Below are 23,255 nucleotides of genomic sequence, written 5' to 3' on the forward strand. Positions count from 1 at the left end.
CAACTAGAATCCTTACTGTCCGTGTACATCAGTATAACACAATTATTTTCGAACTTGTACGGTTTCAGTATAAGAGCACACAATATATGTAAGCATGTACAATAAAATAATAAAATAGAATGAAAGAAAATGGAAGTAATTGCTGCCTATTTACAAATATAAAATATTTAAAAAGAAATGATGCGCATTTAAGCTTTTATTCAATTATAACTTCACCGCACGTTAATTATTCTTCTAAGTCGCAGGTATTAAACTTCATACTTCTAACACAGGTTACACTGTGATTACATCTCTATCATCACATGGGCACAAATCCATGACCTTGGGGTTATTTGGATGTACACACAGTTTTGGACTAGGAAAAAAACTAACCTGATAAATGAGAATACAAAGCTAATGCTCTATACCTGTGAAGCATCATATCACAGAACCTGTCTTATATAGTTGTACAAAACTTTTCTGTTTAAGCTGATTTTCTTCATGACTTTACCATGTAATATTACCATGGGTATTTTATTCTGTATTTTTAGCTCTAACATACTGAAAAGACTTTTGAAATTGTTTGAGTTACTATTAAAGAATCTTTTTAAAAAAAAAATCTGATTATTCATTTATATGGACACCTATACAACCCAAAGTATAACTGAGAAGAACAGCTCATTTACAGTGACTTTCTTTGTGAATCTCCAGTGGATTAGGCATCTTTATGACAAACTTTCTTAGGAAAGATTTTGTGCCCCATGACCTGATACTGTGTTGGTCTCCTTACAAGGCAGACACTGAGGCTTATTGTTTAAGTCTCTCTAGTAGCTTCAGTAATAACATCTATTTCAACCCTTATTAAATTACACCCCTTCATAGTGGATAAGAGCTGCTGCTTAGTTTGCCTCACTGTGCGCGGCTCAATAAAAACATGGTATACCAATTTCATAAAGCATAGGCTACATCTCTGCCATGTGTCTTCTATAAATTGGAGTCTTAAATCAGACAAATGACTGAATATATAGTTCAGTTTGAATTAAAGGTCAACATTGCAATTAAGTGTCCCGAACAGAGAGAAGGGGTTGGCTTCACACCATTGAGCTTAGTGTAGCTTGTGGCAAATTACAGCATGTTAATAATCAACAATCCAGCAGCTCCCCCCAGGAGGCCCCGACATGGCTAAAGGCCAACAGGTATGGAGAGTCATGTAACAGAATGTCCTGCTAACAAAAGTAAACCACAGATGGCTGCAGGAACCTGTAAACTCTGACCATTCCTGCTCACAAATTGGCAGATTCAAATGTTTGTTATACTTATTAAATTCACACATGACTTTTTCTTAAAATTGGAGAAGGCTATGGTTGATTGGTTTCCATGCAGAATTCTCCAGTTTGACAAATAGCTGGATTATCTCTATGGAAAAACTGCCAGTCATCTGTAGAACAAGAACAGTGGATCTCAAATGGGGCTATAGGCTTTCTCTTGTGGGTATACGTAAAAATACTTCATGACTTAAATTCAGTTTTTAATCTAGATATTGCATTCATGCAGAGTTACTTTAAACTGTCTTAAATTAAAACCACAAATAAATGCATTTTCACTTTAGATTTAGTAAGTAAATAAATAACATAAGCTGTTTTCTTCAACCTTTCATAGCACAAAGAGCACTCTAGTAAAAGTAATCAAAAGGTCATCTAGCTGCTGGTATAGTTTAGGCTGCTTTTCTGGTGCGTCAAGCAGATATCCATTTTGACTCCTTGTTCATTTAAAAAAATAAATAAAAATGTTTATGCTTTGACAATAGGGATGTCCCGATACAACTTTTTCACTTCCGATATGATACCGATATTGAAACCTTAAGTATTGGCCGATACCGATACAATATCAGCACGTCATACTTACTTTTATTTTGTAGTGTGGACTGTTAGAAAAGGCTTGATGAAGTGATGTTACTCAAACAGAGAACAATATTTAACAATTCAAGTTCACTTCAGTTATTTTTTACTGTCAGAATGTGGTGTGAACAACTAAGGGCGGGGACAAAAACTTATCGGAGCGCTTATATCGAAGATTTTAAGATGCAGTTCAAAAAAATTCGATACTCGTTTTCTGGCACATTAAACTCAAACTGTTAATTGACTTGTGCATGCCGGATTCACACACTCAAGACCTGCACTGTGTGCAAAAGTTTTATTGGCCAAAAAGAACAAGAAGTGGATTTAAAAGGCACAGGAAAACTAGATGTCTACATTAAGAAGGGGGAAAAGAGAGAAAACTGGTAAGAACAACAGCAGCAATGACAAACCCAACAATAGCTGATTAACATAACACTTAATACAATATGAGGCGCACATGGAACAGCATCCTGAACATAAGTGAGAACATACGAGAGGAGAGTAAGTTTGCTCTGTCCTGTCATGCTGTGATGACGACGTACAGGGAAAACAAAACTAAGGTGAGAGGAAGAAATGTTGCATTTGGCAGGGAAACGTGCCATTTGGTAATATCCTTGAGGGTTTTCCTTTCAGTGAACAGTCATTCTCTTTGATCGTCTCCATCCCATTTCTCTTACTCACACCATAGTTGTCAGCTTGTCTATGAGATCATCTATGGTGTACACCATGAGTTTAATGTCGTCTTTATCGGACATGCGGTGCTGGCCGTGTCGGCGAAGAATCACGTCTACGTCAGGGCTCAGGACGCGTTCGGCGACCTGCATGGAAATGTGCCAGGGGACGTCGTCATCTTTGAGGCCGTGAATGAGCCTCACTGGGCAGGTGATGGGAATGGGGCTTTGGAGAACGCGGTGATTTTCCGCTTCACGCAGAAAGTTCATGCTAAACTTGTACAAACCCTCCTCTGAGTACTTGGTGGGCATCGTCCACTCCCCTTTTTCCTCACATTCCTTTTGTGTCTGCAAATGTAAACATAAATATATTTAATCATAAAACATGACCTTTCATAAAGATGTAAAAGAAAGTAAAAAAAGCAACTTGAAATTTTGCCAATATGTGGACCCACCTCTATTGAAAGAGAGTTGAATGATGTAACAACATGATCAGCAGCAGTGGAGATGCCCACCAGTGCTGCTGTCTTGTCTGGTCGTGCAATGGCTGCTAGCAACATTAACCAACCACCTAAACTGGAACCCACAAGGATCTGAAAGGATGCAAATAAAATCAAAAATAAGATAAGAAAATAAAAACAAAACAGTGAAGTTGAGTCAAGTGACAAACTGATTATCACAAAAGAATGAACAAACTAAATATGTAGGCATAATGGCATCAGTGCACAGAATTTCAGAGATCACGCTGCACAGAATTTCAGAGATCACACAGTGCCATCTTCTGGACAGAAGAGACAAAAACAACAAGTGGAGGAATATCATTCTGCTTTGAAAAAAAAAAAATATATGATGTATTTTCTAATTACATTCTATTGTTCTTCTTTCGCTGTCAGCGTCCGTTAAAAAACTGGCTCATTGTGTTCGTCTGAACAGTCAATACATTAATTCAGCACAACATTCAATAACCTACTGTCGTGTGAGACAGCAAGTCTCAGATCTTTAGACAGGTCAGAGCCCAGAGATAAAACAAAAAAAAAAAAAACCCAAAACAAAACATGGTGAAGCAGCTTTCCAAACTCAAGCTGCAAAGAAATCTCAGCAGAACTGAAGTCAGCAACAAATGTCAGAATTTTTTTTTAATTTTTAAAGACCATATCGGATTCTAAAATGTTCAACTTCAGGCTTAAGTTCTGGCTTAAAGAAACCCAAAACTTTACCTAAGTAAAAAGGCCCAATCAGGGACAGGAGTTGTAAACTAGCACAAGCTATATACACTTATGTGCATCACATCGTCTGCAAACTTGTTTGTTTTTTTTTTAATCTATGTTGTATTGCATTGTCCCTGTCAAATAAATACATAAATAAATACAAACATAAAATAAAACACTCCTCATCTCCACTGCTTATGACGTGAGGTTTTTTTTTTTTTACTGCCTTTACTGTTGTTTTTAATTGCTACGTAATGTCTCACTGATTATTTAATGTTGTATGTTATTGTATTACAATTAAGTGTTTAAGCCCACACAACAATTCTACATCAATCATCCTTTAGTCTTTGAGCAGCCATTCTGCAAAAAGTGCTTAGTTTGGTGGGTAAAATTTAATTTTAAAAGTTATATATTTTTAATATTGTCAGTGATCGTTTTACTTTATGGATATTTTGCGTAGCCGACCCGTAGTTTTAAATCTTACACTGTTTAATTCGACTCCACAATTTCTGTCCAAACGTTGCCTGTATACAAATAAAGTTGACTTTGACTTGTTAAATTTCGTTCTTGTACACCCATACAAGTTTCATATACTCATCATGGATTCCTTTATTTCTAATTGTCTTTTGGGGTATTAATAAAGGTTTTATATTATAATGCTTTTCAGGAACATAAGATTTGTAACCTGAGCCGCACAAAAACTGCCAGAAATTCCTCCCCCCACTGAGCAAAGTTTCCCAAGCTGCATTGACTCTATACTGACGGTAGCTAGCACAGGGTCATGGCCTACAGAAATATTTACCTGTGGCCCCTCCACTAATTCATCCAGCACAAAAAGGACATCTTTTTTCCAGGTACCGATAGTTCCTTCTGCTAACACGCCCTCTGAGGCCCCGTGTCCTGTGTAGTCAAACCTGCAACAGACCCAGTGAGTATCAGCGATTAAACCAGTGGCGAACCACATTAAGGTTTTATTGTGCAGTGAGAACACCAAACACCGTTCAGTGCAGTAAAGTGGAAGTAGATTTAGTCATTGTTGAAATAAACACTTCATGTTATACAAATGTTCTAAATGGATGAACAAAGCTCTCAGAAAATGTCCCATATTCAAAATTAAATCACTTTTTTTAAAGGTAAATCAGATGCATTACAAGAATATAGCACAGAAGACTTAAATAATAAGTCTGACTTCTTCAATTTACTTCACTTTCTTTAATTGTTCAAAATGTGTAATATATCTCAATCTAAGGGGGCGCGGTCTATGCGATAGACTGTATACTAATGGTAGAAATTAGGAGCCTTTTTGATGCCCGAGGCGAAATTGCTTAATAATGCAATGCAACACCTACTATAGTGCAAAAGTCTCAAAGGAAAGGGTGCAAAATCCAAAAGCAATGTAAAACTGTGCAATCAAAAGTTAAAATAAGATCTAAAAGTTTCAGTACAAGGAAATTTCTACTTTCCTGTTTTTGGTTTTACTAGTCAGTGAAAACAATCTTAAAACCAAAGAACACAATACGCAAACAACACAATAGAATTACATAAAATAGAACAAGAATTAAAATAAAATAAATATAAATATGGGCAGAAGATTAGCAGGTATAGTTAAAGTTAATATTAATATTCAATTAAGAGAAAACATGTACAGTGACTGTAAAGAGTGTGTTTAACGTTTATTATACCTTTTTAAATTAATATTTAAAAAAAAAATTTACTCCAGCAGATGGTGCCGCCTGTGTTGCCTGTCGGGAAGACCGGCCCTAAGGAGTTTTCCGACCGATCACGACAATGCTTGTTTAGGTAACACAAGCAGTTTTCTTCTACTGTATAAAATCAAAATGTTACCTGAGGAGAGCCAGAGGAGGAGCTCGACTTAGTCATTCTCTCACCACAGGAGTGAAAAAACAAGTTAGCCCAGACCTCCATTGCGCAAGCGTTTGATTAAATATTTCGTAACTAGTTACTTTTTGTTACTTGCTCAAGTTGAACCGCGGGGCTTTATATCAGCTTCACGATCCATTTCATAACCAATGAGTTAACTTGTGACTGACATATTTCCTTTATGACCATACGGGTGAAGTGATAGATGGATTAAAGGATGCACTGGAGTCATAAGGAAGAATCTCAGGTGTGCATAACCAAAAGGGCAAAAATGTAGTGAAGGCAGCAGCCCTTCAGTGACGGGCTCCATCTCACCAATGATAGATTACACTTCTGTTTGTACATTATTAGGTATTTTAATTCACTTAATCCACCAAGTTGAACAGAAATGGCATAAGTTCAACTTAGCATAGCAAATAATTAGGTTAATTGCTTTTTACCTAAGTAAAAAGGCCCAATCAGGGACAGGAGTTGTAAACTAGCACAAGCTATATACACTTATGTGCATCACATCATCTGCAAACTTGTTTTTTTTTTTTTTTAATCTATGTTGTATTGCATTGTCCCTGTCAAATAAATACAAACATAAAATAAAACACTCCTCATCTCCACTGCTTATGAGGTGTTTTTTTTTTTTTTTACTGCCTTTACTGTTGTTTTTAATTGCTATGTAATGTCTCACTGATTATTTAATGTTGTATGTTATTGTATTACATTTAAGTGTTTAAGCCCACACAACAATTCTACATCAATCATCCTTTAGTCTTAGAGCAGCCATTCTGCAAAAAGTGCTTAGTTTGGTGGGCAAAATTTAAGTTTAAAAGTTGTATTATATATTTTGTGCATTCTTGGAAAAAGTGAGCAATTCTTTTCACTATTTGACATTATAGAAAACACTACAGCCTGTTGTACTGTTTTTATTTAGAATATCAGCAATGTTATTTGAGTTTGTTTGCACTATTTCGCACCATTGGGAGCAGATTTGATTTTGACTTTTAAGATCTGGACAATAAATGTTCTCAAAATGAAATATGTTTTTTTGTTTTATTTTATTTAATCAATTTAGGCCTATAACCCATTCAGCAACAACTTTATTTTTATACTTTCCGTTTATCTCGTGATCTCGCTCAGGTGGTAGAGGGTCGTCTTCTGATCGAGAGGTTGGGGTTTGATCTCAGTACCTGACTATGTGCTGAAGTGTCCTTGGGCAAGACACTGAACCTTGCATGGCAGCTCTGTCCCATTGGTGCTTGAATGATCTGATATGTATGGGACTACTTCTGTGTAGGGATAAGATGCTATATAAATCAAGTCCATTAACCATTATACAGTAGTTTTTTATGAATGAGTGTCTATGATTAGCTGGTACTGCTGATGAACCTTGTGATGGACTGGCGACCTGAGCAAAAAAAATCCATCCAAAGGATGGATAGAAATATCTTGGAAATTAAAAAAAAAAAAAAAGTCTCTAATCTTAATCCTGTATTAAATATGTTGCAATAAATTGAAATGACTTCTTTCTAAAAATCAGAAAAACAGATATTTATCAGCCATTATTGGTGGAATTAGTAATAATTATCCCTATGTTTAATGAATATAAGTCATTTCGATGAAGGTTTGCTAAAAACAAAAAGGTAAAAAATGACCAAAGAAAGACAAAACTCGACATATGGGACATTTCCAGAGGCCTGTGTGTAATAAATATCATGTTCATGCTGTGTATGGATGACTAACCTGAGGTATGAGTGTCCTAAGGATTTACAAAACTCCTCCAGAGCCACAGCTTTCTGTCCATTCATGTTGGAGCCATATCCTGGTAGGAAGACCACTCCTGGACTCTTCCCTTTCACCCTCCTGTAGGCCAGTTTGGCCAGATCTGGTCGTGAGGCATACTGGACTGTGGATTTGTGTCTTTGGTCTGCTGATGTAATAGCAAACCGTCATTCGAAACGAGAATCTCACTACACAGAACTGACTTAGCTCTTTTTGGTCAACAACACGATTTATTCCAACAAAATTGCATAAATACACGCTCAGAAGAAGGAAAATAACGTCTAAGAATAACTATATAGAGTGAAATCCATCCCAATTGTCACTAGTAAAGCCTCAAGACCCCGTTTTCCGTACATGCCCCCGTTTACGACAGTTAGTGAGCCACACCCCCTCTAGCACCTTTAAACACGCATATGTGTTGTTCAGACGTGTAGAAATATTTACACAAAGAGCATAAATATCATCTTACCTTGTAGCCACTTAGAAGACAAAGCTGTGTGCCCCCCATTGTTTAAAAATTGAGAAAGTCCTCTACGACAGGACCTCAGCGCGACGGCTGCCATACTGTTGCGTGACTACAAGTCAAGTATCGCGAGATTAGTGCCAAATCTCGTGTAGGCTGTAGTACATTTAAAGTACACTGCACATGTACCAAACTCAAAGCCCGGGGGCCAAATCTGGCCCTTTATAGCATCCGATATGACCCTCAGGAGAAAGTAGAAATATTGTGTGAAATAAATACTTAGATATTTAGATTTCCCAGCACATCCAAATATACAAATTCGATTAAACTCCACAATATTTGCCAGAGTTTACAGAGTACCAATGTTTATATCACGTGATGTCAGTCTGTCATATTTTATCACATATTGTCGAAATAACAATTTTTTTTCTTCTAAATATTGCAATTTCCCTCAAATTATTCCACAACATTTCCACAGACTGATCTTTGAAGGTTCCATACTTACACTTATTCCTTACAAATCATTTATACTAGAAAAGCAAACTAGGGCACATTAATCACAAGGAGTTTATTTGTATAGTATTTGAGTATGGATCATTTCTTATGGTAAGGTTGATTATGAAGGAATTTGTTATTAGATTTAATAATGTTGTTCTCAATAATATTGAACTTCCTTACTATTGCTAAATTACTTTGAAATGTTATCCTGGCCAGCTGAATGATTGGTTTTTAATTTTGATTGATCGATATTATATTAAAGTCGAGAAAAAGAGTTTAACTTGTATCATGACAGAAATTATGTTACTAACCACTATTTGTTGGAATTATTGCTTGTAAATAAACATTTTGATTACCCTACATTATGCAAATAGAAAAAAAAATAATTAAGTACATTTGTCAACAATTTATTGAAATTTGCACAATGAAAAGTCTGTCTTATTATGATCTTATTATTATAATTATAATAATAATAAATTTTTTTAAAAAGCACTTTTCAGGACACCCAAGGGCACTTTACAATAAACAGAATAATAAAAACAGTGCAATAAAAATATAAAATACAATATTGTATAAGCTTGTGTGTCTTAATATATTCACTTGAGTTTAAAGGATTTTAGCCAGATGTTATTCTATGCCCAGCGTTTAAGTCAATTTTCAAAATATCCTATCATATCGTCATCGTCAGCTCATACCGTATATCGTCTAGTGAACTTTGTTTATCCACCCTAAATTGTTTACTTTGCAAGTTTAAGATAAAATAAATAAATAAGATGGAGAAGTTTTAATGTAATGTTATAAATAGAAGCTAAAAAAAACACACAAAAAAGAAAAACAAAAACTAGGAAAAGTTAAATAATAATTAAAAAAACATAGTTACAAGATGCAAAGTCATAATTATGAGATGCTAAGTCATGATGATGAGATACTATCTCATAATTATGAGAGATGCTAAGTCATAATTATGAGATACTAAGTCATAATATGACTTAATTATGAAAAAAGTATATGACTTTTTTATTTTACTTTTCCTAGTTGTTGTTTTTTTTTTCCTTTTTCTTACTGGCAGGAATGGGCTTCCATATAACTTAAAATGATCCTATTAAGAAAATATTATTTATTAATTGGTGGTGATGGATCATCAGCGGCTAAGCTAATAGAAGCTCCCCCGTAGGAAGAGGCTGTCAGAGCACCAAGCATCCCATTTCTGTGGTAAATGATGCATCTTTGTGAAGGTGTTTACTAGTGATCATGGGAAGTGTCAGATTGTAACATGACTCAGAGCGTCACAGGCGGAAGGTCACTGAGCGGCAGCACGGAACGGAAGCGGGAGTAAAAAAGCTCATCCGCCATTGTGGAAAATGGTGTTGGGATATTCCCGTAAGACACGAGTCACTTTCAGGTTGACTGGGACACAGCACCAGTGACACGAGCCCCGGCACTGGTCCGAAACCGCAGACCTAAACGTCGTTGTTTGAGGCACCGAGCAGAGCCCGGTTCGTCGTGCGGTCTGAGCCCCGGAGTGAGTGATTGGACGAGCGGAGAGAGACGAGTCACGGGAAAGTACAGAGAGAGGAGAGAGAGGAAGGAAGCAAGCCGCGGACAGTCTGTGAAACAGCGATCAGGCTCGGATCCTGGAGGATGTCTGCTACTACTGTCGATCAGGTTGGTCCTCCGACTAAAAAACCCTGAGCTCCAGCCCTAACCTAACCTAACCTAGCCGAGCCGAGCCGAGCCTGTGCCGGGGCGACCGCTCCAAACTTCTGTGACACACTTTAATCCAGACTGACAGGATCAAACAGGCGAGCCGGGAGTGGGATGTGTGGTAGCGGTTAGCCGTGACACAGGCCACATCGGCTCTGGTTGCAGCCGGTTAGCACTGCGGCAGCTTTGGAGAATAAACACCTTAAGGAGCCTGAACACGTTAACACACCCGTGTTAGAATGTGTTTCCCCCCAATAACAGTCTCATCTTTTTCTCCCTGTTCATTTCAGAGACCCAAGGGGCAAGGAAATAAAGGTGAGCATTTCATCATCCCTGTGGGGAATCATTCCCATTAGCATGATTCTAAACCAGTTCACATGCCATCATGATATACCTAATAACACCACTGGAAAACAGCAGCTTATCTGTTAGCTACACTAAAAAATAAAAATCACCATGGCAAGTCATAATTATGAGTTAGTAAAGTCATAATTATGATTTACAAACTGAGCATTTGCTGCAGTCTACCAACACTGACTGTTACCATTCTTGATGACACTTTGAATAACTGTTCATTCAAATGTGTATTCACTTCTTAGAATTCAACACATGGTACATACTAGTGTAGAAAATAGTGGAAGTACATAAATACATCATTTATCGCAAAATTATTTCGTCACATTTTTGTGACTTTTTTTCATAATTATGAATTTACTAACTCATAATTATGACTTTCCATTGTGATTTTTTTTTTTAGTTTTTATTTTTTTTAGTGGCAGAAACAGGCTTCCGTAGTTAGCTTATACACGCATAGCCATGCACTAAATTTTAATTCAGGATTTATAATATTTCAACAAGTTTAAGTCTTATTTTTAAAAGACTTGGTAGCGTTTGAGCCCGACTAATTAGAGCTGGGCGATATATCGAGAATCAAGATATAGCTATTTTGGGGATATAGAAAATTTGAAGTTAAAGATTACCTATATTAGTCCCACAAAGGGGTAATTTGCAGAGTTTCAGCAGCAGATAAATAGAAATATATAGATGGGCCTGTACACAGTACAGATAGAACGAGGGAAGTCATGTGGCTCAAAAGGACATTGCACAACAAAAACAATAAAAAAAAAAAACAGAATATATACATATACACACTAATATTTCTGACCGTTGTCTGTGGACTGGCTACAAAAAACGTTCTGATTATAGACAATATCGCCTTTATCGATATATATACATTTTTTAAATGGCTTATTTTGTTTTAAAATACATGTTTTTTGAGTCGCTGCTTTCAATACTTCTTAGAACAGCATTAAAAGCACAGTTTGATGAAATGCTGAGTGCCTCCTAGCGCAGACCTTCCACTAAACAAGACACACTACAGAACTCACTCACACGTGCTGTCTCTTAGAGGAGAAAAAGACTAAACTTGCTGGCATTTAGCATCAGCACATTTAACCCAGGATTGTCTTTCTGTTAGACTTCATTAAAAATAAATATTTATTTCATATATTGCTATTTTGGGGAAAAACAAATCGATATGAGTTTTGGTCCATATCGCCCAGCTCTACTACTAATATGGGATTTTTAGGGCTGATACTGATATTGAGGGCTTTTAAAAGCCAATAACCAATATATGATATAAGAACATTGATATACACAGGGTATATACTTTACATGAACACATTATATTAAGCATTTGAGCAAAGGCATGTATATACACATATTGTATATAAACATACAACAAAATACAGTACGCACAAATATAAACAAAAACAAGCATTCATAGCACTCCCTACTTACATAACATCCACATATCCACCTTCCCATAAGATTCTAATCTTTGTACTGATCTAATAAGATTTGCTTATAACAAAAATTCAATTTCTGAATTTTAAGTTTAATATTAAGACAGTTTACCTTTAACTAATAATACTGTCAATACAAATACTGTAATGCCACTGATAAATAAGAAAAGGCAAATTTTTGTGCCAACTGTATTTCCAGAATACAATGTAAAGTCGTAAATTAAACGATAAAATTGCTCATATCACAAATACTTAACATGGATTACGCAAAAAATGCATAATTTAACTGTAAACAGTGGCTCTTGGGTTGATGTTGAATTTACATTCATCATTAAGCAAAACATTATCTAATTAATGTCAAGAAATTGGTAACGGAAGGCTTTGTAACTCAGTAGATTCTCTGTGATCACTTAGAAGTCATGTACATGCAATAAGTGATAAATATTGTTGAAAGTGTACTTGTTTCCTTAAAAAAAAAAAGTCTCAATCTTGGCTCCTGCACTAAAATGAGTTTGACACCCCTGAAATAAGGTAGGTAAAGTAATACACATGTTGGTGCATCTGGGCTGTACATTGTATGTGTAAGTGAAAAATGATAATGGTGCATGGAAATGGCAGTTTAACCCACATATTTTATTCTTATTTCCAGTGCAAAACGGCTCAATGCATCAAAAGGATGGCGTGAACGAAGACGACTTTGAGCCTTACATAGGCGGCCAGACAAATCAGGTAACATCTCACTGTATTGAAAACAAACTGTTCACGTGAAGCCACACAAGTATGAAAAACAATGTGATAATTTCTGTCTGTGTTAGGTGTCTGCACAGAAAACAATAATGATAATATTTAAGTACCGGTAATATTTTATAACTGTTATTTTAGAGATAATACCCTACTTAAAAACAGGTTATTTTCCAAAGATGTACAGCGTCAAAACTTGGCTTGCTGTGTATATATTAGTGTACTGTTCTAAAATAGTGTTTTGCTTAGATAAGAAATATATATATATATATATATATATTATATCTTTTTACCCTCTATTGAGACTCTAAACCTCCTCTTTTCCAGAGGACATATAGATGTTGACATACCACTAATCTAATATATCACACACATTTCAATATGTAGTATTTTAACACTAGCGCAGTTTGTTGTTATCTTTATCATCTTGATACCCCAATATAAAGAAAAGAATTATAATGAAATGAAGAAAAATAGGGGAGACAGTTAGACACATAAATGCTGCTATGACACTGTATTAATATTTAGCTTTGTATTTATTTAAAAAATATTTATTTTTTTTACCACCTAATGCTTTAACAACACCCATCTTTTGATATCTACTGGCATCTCAATCAGGATAAAGATAATTGTTTTATGGGATTTATAATATAAGGTGTAATAAAGTATGCTAACATTCCTATGTGCAGAAAATGCATAGGTAAAAAAATTATGTGACAAAATTGTGAATAAAATCCTAGCTTTTTTGAACAGCTTCCTCAAACAGAAGCTGAGATTGTTTTCTCCACTAAACATGACTACTTGGAGTGCAAAACTGTGTTCTTGCTTTCACAAAAGTCATTGCGATATGCACAATGTGTACCTGAATATTGCACTTAGACGTGGTCAGAGATGAGTTTGAATCCCAGGGTGGGAATATGGGTTGACAACTTTAACTTTATAAAGGTGCACAACTGATTATAGTTGTGAATGTGACGGTATTGTATCTGCTAAATCCCATTATACAGACCAGATGCTGTCTAGATGTATCAATGCTGCTTGTATGTCGACCTCATTGACAAGTTTATGTATTATGAGATTTTTCTTACATAAACCATTCGTAAGCTGAGGGCTTTGAGCACATAATGTGTCACATGTCTGCAAACTGTACTGTTTTACTCTCCTTATAATACAAAACATCACTGTTCTCCCACCCCCCCACCCCACAGGGTAACAGCTATCCACCAATGTCTGACCCCTACATGCCCAGCTACTATGCTCCGTCTATTGGCTTCCCCTACTCTCTGGGAGAAGCTGCTTGGTCCACAGCTGGAGACCCGCCCATGCCCTACCTAACAACCTATGGACAAATGAGCAATGGAGAGCCACACTTTATTCCTGATGGAGTGTTTAGCCAGCCTGGTGCACTGGGAAACACCCCTCCTTTCCTCGGCCAGCATGGATTCAATTTCTTTCCTGGTAACGCAGACTTTTCCACCTGGGGTTCCAGCGTCTCTCAGGGTCAGAGTTCACAGAGCTCAGTCTACACTAACAGCTACGGTTACGCCCCGAGCTCACTGGGTCGGGCTATTGCAGACGGACAAGCGGGCTTTGGAAGTGACACCCAGCTCAGCAAGGTCCCAATGTTGAACAGCATCGAGCAGGGTATGGCAGGGTTAAAACTGGGTACAGACATGGTGGCAGCCGTCGCCAAAACTGTGGGTTCGCCATTGGCTGGCACAGCAGGCATGAGCAGTGTGGCAGCCAATAACCTCTCTCCATCTCTCGGCTCAGGGGCACCTAAACCTGCCTCCTGGGCCGCCATTGCCAAGAAGCCCGCCAAGCTACAGCCCAAGGTCAAACCTAAAGCCAACATGGGGCTTGGGGTAGGCATCACTATTCCACCTCCTCCTATTAAGCACAATTTGAACATTGGTACTTGGGACGATAAGGGCTCGCTAAACAAGTCCCAAATGGCTCAGACTATGATGCCCCCCCAGCCTATGGTGCAACAGCCTCTTCTAGCTCAGCCCCAGCCCTTACTGCAGAGCCATCTCCCCCATCAGCACCAACACCAGCCCTACCAACTCCAGTCCCTCCAGTCCCCCCAACACCCCCAGCCTTTGCACCCTGGTCCACCACACCTGCACCTTCCTTCACACCATGGTCCTCCACATCCCATTCATCAGCATCCACCCCCACACCCTGGCCCACCCCCAAATCGCTGGGTGGCGCCCAGAAATCGAGGCGATGGCTTTGGTCCTGGTGGTGGAGTCCCACTCAGTGCCTCCCCCTGTTCTGGAGTTCACCCAGTCTTGGAAAAACTTCGAGCCCTCAACAACTACAACCCCAAAGACTTTGACTGGAACTTAAAAAATGGACGCGTTTTCATAATCAAGAGCTATTCAGAAGACGACATTCACCGCTCAATCAAGTACTCTATCTGGTGCAGTACAGAGCATGGCAACAAGCGTCTCGACGGCGCGTACCGCTCTATGGGCAACAAGGGTCCCCTCTACCTGTTGTTCAGTGTCAATGGCAGTGGGCACTTCTGTGGTGTGGCTGAGATGCGCTCATTGGTGGACTACAATGCCTACGCAGGCGTTTGGTCTCAGGACAAGTGGAAGGGCAAGTTTGAGGTGAAGTGGGTCTTCATCAAGGACGTGCCCAACAACCAGCTGCGTCACATCAGGCTGGAGAATAATGACAACAAGCCAGTGACCAACTCTAGGGACACTCAGGAAGTGCCTCTGGAGAAGGCCAAACAGGTGCTTAAAGTTATTGCAACTTACAAGCATACCACTTCAATCTTTGATGACTTTGCACATTATGAAAAACGTCAGGAAGAGGAGGAGGCTCTGAGGAAGGTGAGACAAATGCACCTAAACACGGTGTGTTTAATGAGACAGTCACTAAGCTTCTACTGAGTTCAGCGAAAGGCTATTATCAGCTAGTAATCACATCCTGACATCATTATAACAAGCTGATATGAATCCAAATTCTTTGAAGTAAAAACATCTTGCAGCTGAATGAATTGTGCACTGTAAGGAAAAGTTCCCACGGGCCTCTTTGAAGAAGTATGTGTTACCACTAAGGCTGCACAATTAATCAAATTTTAAACGTGATTAAGATTTTAGCCGCCACGATTAAATGAACCTGATCGTCTGATTTTTACATTTAAATGTGGGCTCTGTTGGATTTTTTTTTTTTTAAATAATTTTTCTTTTACAACGTATGTACAAAACAATGATGAAGACAACAGTGTTGCACTCTAAACTGTTCACATATTATTTGTTAAAAAGTAGTTAAATAAAAATACAGATGTTTTGCCTAACAGGACGAATAATTGAGATTAATAATCTTGATTAAAATATTGATAAAAATAATCGGAATTATAATTTTGGCCATAACCGTGCAGTCCTAGTTACAACTACTTAGGACTGCATGATTATGGCCAAAATGATACATTTTGATCAAAAAACAGAGTTTAAAATGTACCAAAGGTGAATACTAATTGAATACACCATTAGAGTGCAGATTATAAATGTAAAATTGCAGACAATCAGGTAATTCAATCGTAGCAACCAAAATCCTGATCGTGATTAAAATTTGATTAATTGTGCGGCCCTACCGCTACCCGTACGTAGATTCTGGAAAGCGTGTTTTTACGTCAGCCATCTTGTGTTGGAGTTGGAGCTTGAACTTCTCCTAAAATAGTCAGCATTCCAAACATTCTCTCTCTCTCAGACAAAGGCAGACTAGGCTCTGATCTCCCTTTGAACACCAAGCCTGCTACTCTGAATGGGCTCCTCATGCTTTATTAGACTTTAACAACATAAGCCCTGAGCCTTGGAAAGTGGCTGCCACAACACAGTTGGCACAGTTTGCCAACTGTGCTGTGGGGCTGTTTAATGTGTTGATTTTTAAAAAAAAAAATTCAGGTATAAATTCCGAATAAAAGATGTTTATTGATTCCACTTTCCTTGCCTTGAGAGGCAGGTGGAGTTTATAAACAGTCAGTGGTGTCACTCGCTGTGAGTAGTGATTCCAAACAACAGGATATCAGTGGTGGCATTCCTCTGCCTCCATTCTTAGTCTCAGGCATGCTAATGTAATTGTATCAGCAAGCACCCCACCATCCACTCCCTCCATCTCCCACTCTCTCCCTGAGCTGGTGCCCCATCGATGCAGTATTGACTCTTCTGTGCTGGCCTAATTAATATGCACCGGGTTTCCTTCTCATAAATATTTCAAGTCAATGTTTTCAGGCTTCTGAAAACAACTTGTCAGTGGAAAGCCATTCCCAGCCTGTGCCGTGCAGCCGTTGCGCTGTGCTGCTTTTGTAGCTCTGACCTCTTACATGACAGGATCGCCCTAAGTGAGGACTCGCCCCTCTTTGACTTGACAAGGTTAATTGTTGTCTGTTGTTTTGCCTGTCGCTCTCAAACTTTGAGACATGTCAGGCCAGCACAGGCCCATGCACCATAACGCCCCTGGAAGTGTAAAAAAAAAAAAAATGAATTTTTAACATTTTGATGCCAATAAATGTAGGTATCTTTTTATGAATTTAATATAAATTGTGTACATTACATAAAAGTTCAGTTGTTAGAAGTTTATGGTCATATTAGCATATTTTGTTAAAGGTCCAGTAATATGCTGTTTTTCACTCATCTCCAGTTATTCTAAGAACCACAACAACATAGTATTTGAGGTTTATTTTCCCAAACTCGCCTGTTTTCTGGAGTTTTACCCCTCTGAAAAGTCACTTTCAACAGCAGCAGTAAATCATTAACAGTCTTCCGTTTCCTCCTCACCTCTTACGACCACATAAATAGTCCATTTAAGACAATAGTACATTGTTTTGTCTGACTGCTGCGTCGCATTGGGTCACAAACACGTCAGATCATCATATAAAGGCGGTATAACAGCTACTAAAAGTGAAATTGATTGTGAGCGCTCTTTGGTTTATCTTTATACTGGATTATCTATATACTGAACTAGGGGTGTTCCGATCCGATATTGATATTGGTCCGATATCAGCCAGAAAACGAATATTGGATTTTATTGGACTGCATGTAAAATCTCCGATACAAGCGCTCCCATAAGTTTATTTTTGTCCCCGTCCTCAGTTGTTCTCACCATATACTGACAGTAAAAAGTAACTGGAGTGAACTGGAATTGTTGACTAGTCTTCTCTGTTTGATTAACATCACTTGATCAAGCCTTTTCTAACATTCCACACGACAAAATAAGTAATAAAAGTATGTGATTCGTGCTGATATCATATCGTATCAATATTGGTATCGGCCAATATTCAAGACTGCAATATCGGTATCGGAAGTGAAAAAGTTGTATCGAGACATCCATATACTGAACGTAAAGATATTAACTTCAATATCAACCTGCCTTTGCTGTGTTTGTTTTACCTGTGTGGTAGTTTGAGAGGGAGCAGCTCACATTCTTATGTAGGGTAGGAGGAGGAGTTTCCACATTGTGACATCATAACGTGAGAAAAATCCAACTCGCCCGTTTGGAGCTGACTTTTTACAAAATGTGGAATAGCAATGGAGGGAGGAAACAGAACATTTTCAACATTGGCCCCCTGAATGAGGCTAAAGGGATGTATATCACTGTAGCAAAACCATTATAAAGTGAACTTTTCATAATACTGCCCCTTGAAGGCCTGTGACTGTTACATTCCTGTCCTGCCTGGGTCTTGTTGACATGTGTCAAAGAATGAGGGCGGAAAAGCACGGAAAGCCTTGGCTCTCACATCCTACATTAAGATATTGCATTTGCACATAATGGAGTGTTTGGATTATCTTTCTCTCCCCCCCTGCCGTGCTGCGTCTTCAACTTGTGACATCTCTTAGTTACATGGTTCCAGTCCATGACACTTGTGATTATTTTTTGAGCTGTTTGCGGATGCTCGGCTTAAACTCACTGGGACTGCTTGTTTTAGCCATGACAGACTAATCGCTGGAAGCTAAATTGTATTGACGTTGTCGTCATGCTCGTATGAATAGAGGAATACTGTGGGTCACAAGTGATAAAATGGATGCCTTTGTGACTAAATACATCCCTCTAACTACATTTTGGTGCCAAAATAGAGATTTTCACCAACAAAGAACAAATGATATACAAAGTTATATTTACATATTGTTTAAAAGGACAAAATAAGTCATATATGGAGGATATATGTTTAATTATTAAATTTACAAGCTCTTAAAAATGCATGTCAAAGATAAATTAGACCTTTACAGGGAACATAATTGTATTTATGATCATTTGTATTTATTTATACAGTGTACAGCAGGAACATTTGCCACTTGAGATTTACTATTAAGGAACACCGTACGGCTATAAAGATGAATATACCCAGACGATTGTTGAGTGTCTCTAAAACTTACCTTCACACACAAGGATTCAGATATTAATTTAGATTTATTGTATTATAATTTAGCCTCCCCAAAAAAAATTTCTATACATATATTTTCGCCAAATTTGTGAGATTCCACATTTGAATAACATTAGAATAAACCACTTCTACCTAAATGTTAAGTGTTGTCCAGGAAAAGGAATAGAGAATGTTATTCCATTGCAAAACATTTTATATATTTTAAGCTCTTTTTTTAGTTTAGATGTTGCCAAAACTGACGGTAAAGGTGTTTCACCACCTTTGATGCTTCTGCATGAAATATGATAATGTACGTTAAGAAAAACAAGTTTCACATAATTCTAAATGATACTTAACACATCTTAAAGCAATGGTTCTCAAACTGGGGTACGTCCCCGTGACATAATGACAGGATGCACAAAAATGCCGCCCCTTATTATTTATTATTATTACTGTTCTAAAATGTGTGCACATTTCATGTAATTTTTATGGGTTTTAAAGAATAGTCACTTTTTTACCTTTTACAAAAAATGTTTGCATTTTTTTTTTTTTTAACCTATTTTGTTGAAAGTTTGTTGGGATGAAGAAAAGAACAACTGACTTACATTTAGCAAAAGACAAGTTTTTCTGAATGAGTTCAAATCATCTGACCGAGTTGTGAAATTACAAGTGAATCTATACTTCATGTGTTGCCTTTAAAAAAAATTAAAAAAAAAAAAAAAAAAAGGTTAATTTTTGTAGTTTTTATGCACACTGTATGATGTGATAGAAAACATTAATCAATGAAGTGTAGGCTTTCAATGGGGCGGAACATTTTTGTTTGAGTTCCACTGGAATTTAAGATTGGGAGTTTTTGGAATATTCAAAAATGTAAACTTTTAATGGGAATTATTTATTGGAATTAACTGGAATATGGGAGTAATTAATTTTTACACAAATATTAGCATCCATTCAAATTATATAAATTAAAAAAAAATCAAGCTGGGTTGCAAATTTAAATGAGTTAAAGAACGTTAAAGTTAAAGAATGGCTTGGATGTTAAATATGTTTGTTTCATTTGAAATATCAGCATCAATTACTTAAAAGTTACTCCCAATTTCCGGTTAATTCCACTAAATGATTCCCATGAAAAGTTTAATCTTTTAATATTCCCAAAAATTCCAAAGCTGAAGTTCCCATGGAAATTTAAATTTCCGTCCCTTTGCAACCCTAATGAAGCACTAATGTGATTGCTTTTGTTCTGCCACCATCCACTGATTCTCTGTGTTGTGTTTTTCTCTTGCTAGGAGCGCAGTAGAAATAAACAGTAACCTTCAAGCAAGAACCTTCTGCTAGAACTGCAACACTAATGATTTAGGACCTTTACAAGTTTTTTTTTTTTTTAGCCTAACAACGGAAAGGAAAAGTTCACCAGATCTTTCCGCTGAAGAAGACAATGTATTTGAAAACTTGAACGTGACAATAGATGGACTCATCTGTGGACCAGAGCATCAAACTCTGCGTTCACAACAAACCCACTTTGGAGAAACTTTCTCTTAAAGCACTTTCAGTCCTATAAGCCCTCTGCCAATAACTCTCTTCTAACTATTCTTTGATTTATTTTTGTTTTTTTGTTTGTGAGCAACTAACTGACTAACCAGGGTAGTCAAAGGTCTCACTGAGCTTATTTCTAATTTTTTGTTTTTTAATGCCTCACTTGTCTGTGAGCTTCATCAGGCCATGAGGAGAATTACAGATTAAATGTGTGAATAAATCTAACTATGAATCTATATTCAGTTGTCTGGTTGTGCTCAGACAGGCTGTGGACGGGCTGTGATTGATAGATGGGATACAGATAATTGGGGGGAAAAAGATACAATCATGCCAATCATAGGATGTATCCTTCCATTCATTTCTTTCCTTTCTATCTAATCCAATGTACCAAAACGTTACAATGTTACAGCCAACAGACTCGCGCTGGCTCATGCACATCTATTTTTTTTCTTTTTTTCTGTCTTTATTTGTTTTGGTCTCTTTCTCATGTGGTTCTGTCATTCTGAAGTGCATTTGTCTGAGGAGAAACCTGCTGCCGTGGCCTCCACGTTGATGTACTTGACCGTACCTCAGGCTCAATCACACTGACTGTCCTCAACAACTCTTCGCACATTTTGGAGAATCTCCACCTCCCCCCCTCTCCCCCACCCCTTCGCTGACATAACATTCTCGGGATTCAACCAAAAAAAGGCAAGACGTCAACTGTAAGGACAGTTTTCTCCTCTAGCTAACTCACTAAGTTAATAAAAACGAATCATCTTTAGCGCAAATGATGCTTTTGTGTTTTTACTTCATGTTTGTTTTACCTTTTATATAGTTGCATATTTAAATGTTACCTTATAGCAGGGTTGGGGTCAATTATAATTCATCATTACAATTATGGTGTAATTGAGATTGTAATTTTAAAAATCTGTTGCTGTCGTAATGATAATTAAATTGTAATTGAGTTCAGATAATTGACTTTGTAATTTTAATGGCTATGAAAATTTTATAAAAATCGGCAATTATAATTTAACACAAAACTGGGGAACCATGTTACAGTTCTATGTACAGTTCTACACATATGTAATTAATTATTAAAATGTTTCATATCAAGCGTTCCAATTCGAGGCCTACTGACACAAAAAAAGGCTCACATGCCCAAACCAAAAATATGAAAACCTATATTTTCATTGTTTAAAAAGCCTAACAAGGAAACCAATACATAGGAAAGTGAATTTTAGTTTATTTTTCAAGCTCAGTAGCTGTGGTTCATTTTAATTGAACTTTGGTAATTGAAAACATAATTTGGATTGACTGAGGATAAAATATTGTAATTGGAAAAAAATGCTGGTAACTGTCATTATTATTGATTTGTAATTGAACATGGATAATTGAAAAACGTAATTGTAACTGAAAAATGTAATTGACCCCCACCCTGCTTTGCACCATAGTATTAAATCCACTTGAGAAGCAAAAAAAGCTCAAATCACTGCTGATTGCTTTAAAACAGCCATGATCTGCATTAGTGGGATATGTGTAAGATTTCAGTGAGAATAATCTGAACCAGAATTAGATGGTGGTTCTCCGGTGGAAATGAACCCAATTATGATCTATTTAGTCTGGCTAAGAAGGTGATTAAAGATGCCGTCTTGGGAGCATTTTTGTATTCTACAGATGGCCAATGATCCACACTTATCAAATATTAAAGATGTGAGCAGTTGTCTGCCTGCACACAAAATCTGCCAGATGTGAAGTTTCAGAGACTGAGAGCTTTTCATTGTCCCTGAGGGACAAATGTGCAGTGCAGAAAAACCAAACCTAACTCACAAAGACAGAGAGTAAAACACATGGGCATGCATTGGTGGATAAAGGTTGATTATAGAGACGTATATTGTAAGTAGGGATGTCCTGATACAACTTTTTCATTTCCGATATGATACCGATATTGCAACCGTGCGTATCCGTTATCAGCATGAATCATACATACTTTTTTTTTTGGAAAATTTTTTACTTATTTATTTTTTGGATTTTTTTTCCTCTCTTTTCTATAACATATATACTGTATATATATAAAATAATTTTTTTTGTAGTGTGGAATGTTAGAAATGTTACCTACTGTTGTTGACAAAAGTCAACAATAGTAGGTAAAATAAAAAACTGACCCATTTATTATTAACCAATTGGTTACATAATTTTTAAACTTCAACATAATATCTACAGTATTCTACAATTGAATAAAATACATCATAAAATGAATTGGGAAAAAAAAAAAGAAAAATCAGAAAACCCGAAAATTTGATTCCGATATTCGTTTTCAGGCTAATATCGATATCCGATATCGGATCGAGACACCCCTAAATGCAACAATACTGGGAATCTAAACATTTTTAAATGCACAATCTGGATGGAACTTGGTGTGGTAACAGAAACCAACCTGACACAAATAAGTCAAATTTCAAAAAGAGAATTTAAATGATCTAATTTTGCCAATGATGAGGGATAGGGATTTATTTACTTATTTTTTTTAACTGATCGAGTATCAGTGTATTAATCTGGATCCCTACCAAAATGATGGTATCTTCCATGGCGTAAGGTCTCTTTGGCAAAAAGTACTATTGATGTAACAAATTAATAAATAATTTCAGGCGAAAATATTACCTCATGGCCATGTAGTTGTAATACTGAGAAGATCATGCAGTGATGAATAAAGGTTGTATATAAAAACATGCAATACACAAATAAA

General features: G+C 37.0%; 2 protein-coding genes across 3 annotated transcripts; one reads left to right on the forward strand and one right to left on the reverse strand.

Moving 5' to 3' along the window:
- Positions 1 to 2,157: 2,157 nt before the first annotated feature.
- abhd10b (abhydrolase domain containing 10, depalmitoylase b) lies at positions 2,158 to 8,017 on the reverse strand. 2 transcript variants are annotated; one of them, XM_028434555.1, is made up of 5 exons: positions 7,880 to 8,017; positions 7,372 to 7,555; positions 4,559 to 4,670; positions 3,004 to 3,141; positions 2,158 to 2,896 (listed from the first exon to the last, which is right to left on the reverse strand). In XM_028434555.1, the coding sequence occupies exons 1-5, from the start codon at positions 7,971 to 7,973 to the stop codon at positions 2,555 to 2,557; spliced, it is 870 nt and encodes a 289-aa protein (XP_028290356.1). In that variant the 5' UTR covers positions 7,974 to 8,017; the 3' UTR covers positions 2,158 to 2,554. The 2 variants fall into 2 exon arrangements, with proteins under 2 accessions (XP_028290356.1, XP_028290355.1); XM_028434554.1 differs by having other exon boundaries at positions 7,372 to 7,558.
- A 1,606-nt stretch (positions 8,018 to 9,623) lies between these two features.
- Positions 9,624 to 21,300, forward strand: ythdf3 (YTH N6-methyladenosine RNA binding protein F3). The gene is made up of 5 exons (XM_028434441.1): positions 9,624 to 10,036; positions 10,366 to 10,390; positions 12,530 to 12,609; positions 13,830 to 15,467; positions 20,284 to 21,300. The coding sequence occupies exons 1-5, from the start codon at positions 10,013 to 10,015 to the stop codon at positions 20,305 to 20,307; spliced, it is 1,791 nt and encodes a 596-aa protein (XP_028290242.1). The 5' UTR covers positions 9,624 to 10,012; the 3' UTR covers positions 20,308 to 21,300.
- Positions 21,301 to 23,255: the final 1,955 nt, after the last annotated feature.

This window comes from Gouania willdenowi, chromosome 20 (genome assembly GCF_900634775.1).
Source record: "Gouania willdenowi chromosome 20, fGouWil2.1, whole genome shotgun sequence".
NCBI classification, from domain to species: Eukaryota; Metazoa; Chordata; class Actinopteri; order Blenniiformes; family Gobiesocidae; genus Gouania; species Gouania willdenowi.

What these genes read in the sequence shown, in the direction of transcription:
- abhd10b (XM_028434554.1), bottom strand. Translation starts at nt 7,973, where the DNA reads ATGGCAGCCGTCGCGCTGAGGTCCTGTCGTAGAGGACTTTCTCAATTT. An exon ending in GTCTTCTAAGTGGCTACAAG is followed by an intron (nt 7,559 to 7,879) that starts GTAAGATGATAT and finishes CTATTACATCAG; the next exon opens with CAGACCAAAGACACAAATCC. An exon ending in TTAGGACACTCATACCTCAG is followed by an intron (nt 4,671 to 7,371) that starts GTTAGTCATCCA and finishes GGTCTGTTGCAG; the next exon opens with GTTTGACTACACAGGACACG.
- ythdf3 (XM_028434441.1), top strand. Translation starts at nt 10,013, where the DNA reads ATGTCTGCTACTACTGTCGATCAG. An exon ending in TAGGCGGCCAGACAAATCAG is followed by an intron (nt 12,610 to 13,829) that starts GTAACATCTCAC and finishes CCCACCCCACAG; the next exon opens with GGTAACAGCTATCCACCAAT. An exon ending in AGGAGGAGGCTCTGAGGAAG is followed by an intron (nt 15,468 to 20,283) that starts GTGAGACAAATG and finishes TTCTCTTGCTAG; the next exon opens with GAGCGCAGTAGAAATAAACA.